The sequence below is a fragment of the Archocentrus centrarchus genome, chromosome 19, assembly GCF_007364275.1.
Source record: "Archocentrus centrarchus isolate MPI-CPG fArcCen1 chromosome 19, fArcCen1, whole genome shotgun sequence".
In the NCBI taxonomy this organism is placed as follows: domain Eukaryota; kingdom Metazoa; phylum Chordata; class Actinopteri; order Cichliformes; family Cichlidae; genus Archocentrus; species Archocentrus centrarchus.
The window spans coordinates 8,502,952-8,512,734 of NC_044364.1; the positions used below are offsets into that span (position 1 = coordinate 8,502,952).

General features: G+C 44.0%; 1 protein-coding gene across 1 annotated transcript; it reads right to left on the minus strand.

The window, feature by feature from the left end:
• Positions 1 to 3,621: 3,621 nt before the first annotated feature.
• On the minus strand, positions 3,622 to 7,660 carry LOC115798302 (meteorin-like). Its single transcript, XM_030755110.1, has 4 exons — positions 7,361 to 7,660; positions 6,349 to 6,782; positions 4,918 to 4,977; positions 3,622 to 4,411 (listed from the first exon to the last, which is right to left on the minus strand). The coding sequence occupies exons 1-4, from the start codon at positions 7,465 to 7,467 to the stop codon at positions 4,098 to 4,100; spliced, it is 915 nt and encodes a 304-aa protein (XP_030610970.1). The 5' UTR covers positions 7,468 to 7,660; the 3' UTR covers positions 3,622 to 4,097.
• Between the last annotated feature and the right edge of the window lie 2,123 nt (positions 7,661 to 9,783).

Consider the following 9,783-nt stretch of genomic DNA (forward strand, 5'->3'; position numbering starts at 1 on the left):
TCTGGTGAGTTAAGTAGCAGAGGGGGTTGTTAATCAGTTTCAGCTGCTTTGGTGTTAATGAAATTAACAATAGTTGCACTAGAGGAGCAACAATGAGACAACCTCCAAAAGAGGAATGGTTTTACAGGTGGAGGCCATTGACATTTTTCCCTCTTCATGTTTTCTGATTATTTTTTCACTAGTTTTGCATTTGCAATGGGATGAGTACTGGCAGAGCCCTGCAAAATAACCCCCAGCAGGCCACTGGTGTGAATGTCTCTGGAAAACAATCAGAAACAGACTTCATGAGTGTGACCTGAAGGCCCGACATCCTCTAGTGGGCCCTGTGCTCACTGCCCGGCACTATGGAGCCCGATTGGCATTTGCCACAGAATACCAGAATTGGCAGGTCCACCACTGGCACCCTGTGCTTTTCACAGGGAAGAGCAGGTTCACACTGAGCACATGTGACAGATGTGAAAGGGTCTGGAGAAGCCGTGGAGAACATTATGCTGCCTGTAACATCATTCAGCATGACCAGTTTGTTGGTGGGTCAGTGATGGTCTGGGGAGGCATATCCATGGAGGGACACATAAGCCTCTACAGACTAGGCAATGGCACCCTGACTGCCATTAGGTATTGGGATGAAATGACCCATTGTCAGACCCTACACTGGTGCCTTGGGCCCTGGGTTCCTCCTGGTGCACAACATTTGGCAAGAGTATGTAGGCAGTTCCTGGAGGATGAAGGAATTGGCTTCCCCCACGCTCACTTGACCTAAATCTAATAGAACACCTCTGGGATGTTGTGTTTCAGTCCATCCAACGCTGCCAGGTTGCACCTCAGACTGTCCAGCAGCTCAGTGATGCCCTGGCCCACACCTGGGAGGAGATGCCCCTGGACACCATCTGTCGTCTCATTACAAGCATGCCCCAATATTCTCAGGCATGCACACAAGCACATTCTGAGTTACTGCAATGAAATTTCAGAAAAATGGAAAAGCCTTTTTTCACTTTGATTTTTGGGGTGTCTTTGAATTCAGCCCTTTGTAGGTTGATAATTTTCATTTCCATCAAACGATATGGCATCCTTTCATTCCTAACTCATTACCCAGTCCATATCAGTATAGATATCCAGCAGGATTTTTGTTTCTCAGTTGAGATCTGATGTGTTTTCAAAGTGTTCCTTTTATGATTTTAAGCAGTGTATTTTGACCTTATGTTAGGATTGTGTCAAAAAAATCACCAAACTCATTTCAAATGATGAAAACTGCAAAAATGCTTCTGGGTTTGTTTGTAAAATTGATATCAAGGCTCTGATTCATGAAGCTTTTCATGAAGCTGGATAACAGGAAGAGTCAGCAGTGGGTGGGGTGTTGTGCTGTACCGTGTTTGGGCGCACCTTTCCCCTGTCCGCGCTCTCATCTCTGGAGCTTTGTCTCCGGCCACTTCCCTCCAACCCCTTCCCCCCCAGGGCTTGATTCAAGTCCACACCCTGTAACACTCTCCTACTGCTTTGGATTCTCCTTTCTTGAGTGCTTCCTGCTTTGCTGTGAAGGGGGAGCAGTGAAGGAGTGCATATAATCGTTGCCATCAGAGAGATTATTTGATGGCAAAAAATTTGATGGCCAAAGTGTTATTTGGGTTTTTATTCATGCATGCATTTAAACTGAATGCATTGCAGTGTCCACTGTGGAAGTTTGGCTACTTTGACATGAAGACTCCTTTTTAGGGGTTCAAGCTGGGGTCACAAACGAGTGACAACAATGCAGGAAGTTGAGCTTTGTCAAAATGTGGCATGATGTATAGGTGGGGAGGATAATTTGAGTTCTCTTTGTTTTGGCTTATCAGCTTTGCAGCAGCAAGCTCAGATGGACTGGAGGGGAGGGGGACAAAGTATTTGTGTGTGTGTGTGTGTGTGTGTGTAGAGCCCGGCAGCTCGGGGCCACCCAGCCTAAGGATGTTATAAAGGGGCACTGAGGCAGTAAATGGTCAGGGAGGTTGGAGGTTCACTCACATGAGCTCCTGATACAGTGGCGCCAAACCTGTGCCTTTCTATGGGAGGTGGCTGGCCAGACGTGGGAAGCATGTCGAGCTTTTGTGATTCTTTTTCATTTAATTTAAACGTCGTGTTAATTCCTCCAGCTGCTCCATTTTAAATGGTTGCGTGCAGTAAATCTGAGAGTTTTGCTGGAGGCGTTTATGCAGAACATGTACCATATTCAGCAAACAAACTTGTACGCCACTTGTACCTCTGAGCAGAGTGGAAAACACATTGCTTTGATTGTCTCCTTGTGCACACGCAGTCAGGATAAAGCAAGCGACTGTGTGGCACCTCAGCTCGGCCGGCCCTGCCATGCCACTCCCTTAATGGCAATTTATTGCTTCCTGAGTACTGAAAATGGGAGGCTGAAGACAACAGAATTCTTCTCGCTGTTTTCGACCTCCTTCCCCGTCCAAATGGCCTCAGGGTTCTAAACAGTCCCTAAATCTCTCCACCTTTCAGGCCCTCTTGCTCTGAGCCGTGCCATTTGTTCCGCGCTTTCAGGAATCTGATTCACGAGCACTTGAAGTGACTTATGTCTGAGAAAAGGTAACCATGGAAGAAGCCTTACATGCTCTAATGGAGGCTGACCAGTTTTAATGCATTAAGAGGATTATGGGCCATGCAGTAGCTTAGTTGAGTTAGAAAACCTTAGAAAGGGGAAAATAAATTCAAAATCTATCTTTTTTCTCTTACAGAATATTTTTAATAATACAGACAAACATAAAAATAATCCACAATGCTGAAACACATTTTTTTTTTCATTGTTTCTAGACTTTCTTATAAACATATTTACATTCACATTATATTCACATTTACACACATAACAGCAAAATGGCAGTGTACGCATTAAAGGCATACCATGTCAGCAGATTATGGTAATTTGGTATGAACCCCTTCTCCTTGCTGATATAGTGCACATTAGAGATTTCTTTACAGAACAAATTTTATACATTAAATGCATATTTTCGTTTTCTCGAGCTAGCCTTGTCCACCAGAGTAATGCGTTTTTCCAGTCATTGTTGGCGGTTGTCATTAGAACATTGTTGATTATATAGGGGTTGAACAGCTTTTACTTTTCATCAGTATATGACAACAGGAAGCCAAAAGTGATAATGAAAACAACCAGATTTGGCAAGATTTAAGCAGCTTAACTCAGACACATTTAAATATTCTTTGAAATCAGTCCAATTAGCTACAGTTTTGCAGAAATACTGCATGTAATGGAAATTAAACATATATTTTACAGCACTTATAAAAGTCTCCTCACATAAGCAAAATCTCAGACTGGCTAGAATACGAAGGTGCTCTCAGCACTATATCAAGCTGTGAAACCTGCTCAGGTAGCCATAGCTTTGTTACTGTTGTATGTGCTCGCAGTATCTGAACATATATTAAATTCTCAATTGCTTCACTATGCTACATATAGTTGCTTTTTTTTAAAAAGAATTTGGTTTTCAGTGCTTGCAGCATCACACTTTCTAGATCATTCCCTTTCCCTTTTCAGTGCAAGTTGTTTCTCTTCGTGTGGACTTTATAGAATCTCCTTGATAAAACTAACACCGAAGACAACTGCAGTCCAGTTACCCGTAACTGTCTCATTGTCCCATTATTATTTGATAAAATACATTTTGAATATACCACAGCAACACCTGTCTGGAGTGTACCCTCAACAGGATATCAGCTAATAACCTCAAGCTTTCTGTAGAACTTTTCATCAATTTTCCTGAGTTTCAATGCAATGACTCTCAGTAGGCCTGAATTAATGGAAAGCTTTTTCATTCATTTTACTCTGACCATCTTTATCACTGCTTAATCTTCATTTCAGCCATGTCCCCAAGTGTCACGAAACCACCAGGTCTTTTGTAACAAGTGACTGCATATTGCACTGAAATGGTGTCTGGAAAAGTCCATTTCACTCCTCGGGCCTTTGAGAAGACGATTTCTGCTGGCACTCGTGTGGCTACGCAAGCCGACATTCACCCGTAGTGGCTTCTTCCGGAACGTGGAACGGGGCTGAGTTTGGCCTGGCGCTCAGCACAGCTTCCATTTTGTGTAGCAGACAAGCTTCTGTCTCAGTCTACGGGCAGTTCGCAGGGTATCTGCTGGGCTGCTTTGGCTATCGTGTAAGCCTTCTGGAAGTCCTTGTAGCGTGGAGCGCAGCCCAGCCAGGCCTCGCCAAAGTGGACTCGGCCGGTGAAAAGGAAGCTCCCGGGTCCGGGTTTGACGCCACACTGAAGCAGAGTCCTGATCTCACCCCGGCTGCTTAGGCGACTGTTACCAGTGAACAGGGCGTACTTCTGGCGAAACACGCGGGTGGCGCTGACTTTGATCACGGCTGCTCTTAAGTTCTCGTCTTCCTCCACTGACTTGATGTTACCTCGAACCACTGAAAATTATGAGGACAGATTAACATCAAAGTTAATTTCGGTAATAATTTTCCACTAACGTATGGTTTTGCATTGACATTTCATCCTTGGTTCAGACATGACTCTCTGTGGGCTACCAACAGATAAAAAGCCTTAAGAAATCCTGACCTGCGTACTAATCACTCTAACTTTTGTTCAGTCAGCTGAACTTCTCCTCAGTGTCTTTACAGCTCAATCAGAGGCCTACAGATTAGTCCACTACTCTTTTTCTGCACCTAGGGGTTCCTGGATTGGTCCAGAAGGGTGTAGAGATTTGCTGTTTCACCTTTAACCTTTGCTTTTTTTGAGAGGAGGAGATTTGGAGGCATAGGGGTGCTCTTCCTTTAAGCCAATCTGACATCATTAGTCTCCCAACTTTGCTTTAAGGATTTGGTGGTCTGGTTTAATATGAATTTGGGAGGTGGGGTTAATTGAATTTTATGTTGAGTTTTGTGGGTTTTTTCATTGTGTATATCTAGTAACTTACCAAAGTCACTGGTGCAAACAGCCATCAGAAGCTCAGTGTTGTTGCAGGGTCTGCAGGCATCTGGACAGACAACAAAGCAAAGAAGAAAGAAAGAAAGAAAGAAAAAAAGGAGTCAGTTGGTAACCTTATGAAAGCCTCTAAAAAAAAAAAAAACAAAACAAAAAAAAAAAACTATATGCTAATGCCTTGGAAATAAGACAGTGCATTTACAGATCACATGCAGAGGAATGTGATCTGAATGTCCAGACCCTAAACTGTGCAAAAACCAGGAACAAAGGGTAGAAAACCCCATAACAGGCAGCTGCTACTTTTTCCAGTTGGCAGAGGAGGACCAGAGGAGCTTTTAGGTGTGAGGCTCTTCTACCCCGGACAATTTAAAGGCCAAATGAAACTTCCCCCGTAAAGCCTTTCAGGGTGTCTGCAGTCACATCTCATCAAAGCCTAGACAGAGGCCATGCAGAGGAGGAGGGGGTGGGTGGGGAGTGGAGACTTCAAAGAAGCCCAATCCAGCTTCTTAGAAAATCCTGTACTTTTCTATCGATGCTTGACACCTTTTATTAAGAACTAAAAAAAAAAAAACTTTAAAAAATACTTTGGCACTTTACTAAGATTTAGAACAGGATTTACTGATGGGTCCCAGAAAAGATTCAAACCAAAGCTGTCTGTGCTGATTCAACTGTGGAAAAAAAAAGTTCTGGCATTTTTTTAAAAGTTCTCCTTGTGGTTCTTTGGAAACCCTCTTGATAAATGGGATTCCTTCCTCTCTAGTCCACAGCACACACACCCTTCTAAACCTAATCAGTGTGTATGTGTGTGTGTGTGTGTGTGTGTGTGTGTTGGGGGGAGTAAACTCCTACAGACAAGAGGCAACTCAACAAAAGAGGGGAGCATCTCAGCTGGGCAGAGGCCTCCCTATTGCCTAGACAACGGCAGTAATCCCAGAATACTCATGCGGCTGCCATTCAAAGGGCTCTGAACTCTGGAGAAAGCCCCACATACTGGGCTTTTGTACCCCTCCTCCCCACTCCACAGCTCCCCTTCACCTACTCCAAACCCTTTGGGGAAAGTTTGGCCACTTCCTTCTCTCTGCACAGCCGTGGAAAGTCCATGCAGACCACAGAGGCCTGTTCTGAGTTATGAATCATCCTCAAATAGGATTTTATGGGGTAACAGTATCGTCACTGGTGGTTCACAAACTTGCATCTGCCAAACTTTGCACGAAGGAAGCAAAAGAGCTTAGCAGTTTTAAGAACTGTATGCAACTAAAGTCCTATTTTTGACAACCTGTGAATTTTAAGGTGTTACAAGCAACTCATGCAGAAGTTGTTTCATAAAAGTAATCATGTTAAGAAATAAAAATCTTAGCAAGCAAGAACCTTCTGTACTAAATGACATAGCTGATCTCATGGAGCCCCACTCTCACTGACTCACCTTCACTGCTAATAGGGTGAGAATCCAGCGACAGGCGCGCAGTCCAGTCCCCTCTCAGCTCATAACGAAATGAGGCGATCCTCCTGCTGATGTCCTGATGTGGTGTTGCCTGCAGGAAGAGGGCCACCCTCTCCCCAGGCAGACGGCTGAAGCAGCGGACCCTCGGTGGGGGAGATGATTCCAGTCGGTCCCCTACCAGGAGCTCGAGGACCCCGTCTCTCTCCAAGTAGAGCTGGGCTCCGTGGAACTCCTCCGAGGGCTTGACGCAGGCTGTGATGAGGCCAGAGCTGCTGCCGCTGGGGCCCACCACCATGGAGGGCAGGCGCGGTGACAGGGTGAGGCGCAGGGCACCTTTGGGATACAGCCAGTCCAGTGTGCCCTCAGAGCAGTGGAGGGAGATCTGCTCCACGCTGCCCTGCTGCTGGGACAAACCGCTGTGAGGGGGGAGAAGGACGCAAGGTCAAATAAAGGTTTCAGTATGAAGTTTGATCAGGCCAAACTTTCCTACAGAATGGTGAGAGAGGGAATTAAATGTGATCACAACAGGCAATAATAATTTTCATGTCTGCTAAAAAAAATGTCATGGAAAAAAAGCTTTAGTTTTAGACAAGGCGCCACCTACTGGCAGATCTGCAACGAAAAGTCTCCTGAAATCTTGAGATATTTTAACAATACGGCTTTAATAAAGAGTAGCCTTCATCAGCTGCATATGTAGTTTGTATTTACTTCATGCATCTGAATTAATCTTTCAGTCTCCTGCCTGTCTGACCCCGTGACTCCTGCAGACACCCCAGAGGCGCAATCGCAGCAGAGCCTCGCAAACATTTTAATTGCGCCCCGGGGGCAAGTCTCAACTTGTTGCACGCAAACACCGTCCTCTGCCAAACAAACAGGAGACACCTGTAGCATCTCTGAGCGGCGTTTTTAAATCCTCTGTTCCAGTATGCCCAGTGAACACACGCACACACACACACACACTTGAGATCAAATATGAAAAACATGAAACACTTGCCTGCCTCTCCAGCTGCACTGGTCTTCGGAATAGTTTGAAAGGCACACGTCAAAAACGTTAAGAAGTAAAATCCAGGTTGCGTTAATCCAAACCCCAAAACCTGGCATGTTGGATGGATGATTCAAAGTAAGGTGGGAAAAAAAAATCAAAGATTATTCCAAAGCTGCGATATCCTAATCCTTACTGAGTAAAAATTCTCTATAAAACAAATAATAATCTACCTCTGATAACCTCCATAACTTTTTGTATCCTCTTATCCCGATGCGCCTGATAAGAGAATACAGCTCCTACACTCGCTCTCTGGGCCAATGTGAGTCAGGAGACGCGGAGATCTGAATTTATCCTCCCCTCAGGAAAACATCACGGACCAATCGGATTGCAGCAAGAGAAACTTTAAACCACTCTCTCAGCAGAGGGGGAGGGAGGCCTGACCCGCGGAGTGGGTAACTGTATGCAAGGATGAAACCAAGTTACAATTCACTATTGTGTCTGCATAGAAGATACAAATTAACTGGGCTGCTGAGTGTACAGAAACTATTGCAGTTTAAAGACCCACCTCCAGACGTGACTAAAAAGTTTAATTACCTCCATTACTTTCATTTCATTCAACATCTTCACTTCTAATATAGTACTTAATTAAATAATTATTATAATAATTAAAAAAAAAAAATATATATATACATAAAGTCAGTTTTTCTTGTATGTTCAGCTTTTGTGACCTGCACATTGCACTAAACATTCCAAAGCAGTACTCATACGTTGAACGAAGGCACTGAAGGTTTCTTCTTCAGCTGAAGAACATGGACGCATCTCATTCTTGTGAAGGTCGAATATTTAAGTGAGGCAGGCAAAACACATTTGTAGAAATAACGACTACTTTGTGAAAAAGGAAGAAAAAATTCCACATTGTGTTCAAGTCATGCTTGTAAGATTTAAGCAAACACAGAATGTGTTTGTTCAAAGTTATAATTCACTATATTTGTCTACTTAGAGCATTTCAGGGATTTGATTTATAGTCTAGTTCTGCCCTGCTCTGCCCACTTCAAGAATGTGTAGAAATTATATAACATCTAACTTCTTCTGTCCTGAAATATAAAATAGCAGTTGAAACAGGCAAAAGAGAAGTCACAAAGAAAAGTTCAATAATGCTACAGTCATTTTCAGACACATATGATGGTGATGAAGATCTTTCCACCTCTAGTTGCTGTGCCCTCTGCCCTTTCCACCCCCACTGTGCGTCTCTTTCATGTTGGGGTACTTATAACCAAATCAAATATTCTTTTGTGCCAGTGCTGCCATCCATCTCCCTGCGCAAGTAGCTTTCTGTGGAAGTGCGTGCATTCTTGCACCCCTGTGTGTGTGTGTGTGCTGAATGTCTAGACCCCTCAAATGGAGTTATGACAGGACTTCAGAGCAACACAAAGGCACATGTGCAGAAATCCAGCTGCTTTATTGTCTGCGGCAGGAGGGAGCTTTGTTTTCTGCAGGGCATTTCAAAGCAGCAGAGTTTAAAGCACAAAGTGGTGTGTGTGTGTGTGTGTGTGTGTGTGTGTGTGTGTGTGTGTGTGTGATGGGGGGGGGGCATGGTCAAAGAGACATGAATATATTAGTACCTAAGCTTAGTTATGGGCTTCAAAGATCTGTCACTGCATCCACGTGTGCTCAGTCAGACGCTCACAGCGCAAGTTTGCACACTTTGTCATGTGCATGTTTCTGCATGTGTCTGTTAAAACAGAAGCTTTACACACACCATGCGACCTCATCATGACCTCAGATGGAATTGTATCCAACCTGGATCGTGTTTTTTCTCTTTTTTTCCTTTTTTTGTATACCATCACTAAAATAAACCTTCAGTATGAAATGACATGAGTTATATCCAAAGGTGAGACTCTGGTTTTATGATTTTTAAAATAAGTGCTTAATCTATGTGCCTAAGATTTCCTGAAAATTAACATGTTGATATCACAGTACCCTTGTGTTTGACTGCACGCAGCTAAAGAACAACAAATTATGAGTCAGTGCGCAGAGCTGCAATCAAACCATGCGTGTGAGTTACGATTAAAGGTCACTTTGTGTACGTGAACCGACCGACCTGGTTGCTTCCGTCCTGCATCCAGAACAATGCCATCTTTGACTGTAATGAAACACTGCCTGTTTGTCCTCATACTTTAACCACTGAACCAGATTCCCGGAGTGGTTTCTCTCTCTCTCTCTCTCTGTTTCCACTGCTGCGTTCTCACCAGCCTGTCAATGCGAACGTCTTCAAACAGTGCTGCTGTATAGATACGAGAGTTTGCGTGCATGTGTTAGTTCTGTGTGTTTGCTTGGTATACTGTACTCCTCTGTGAGGGGGCTATTTTCCAAACACAGAGAGGATGTAGTGGCAGTGTGGTGTTAGTGGGATTTATGGCATCTTGACATTC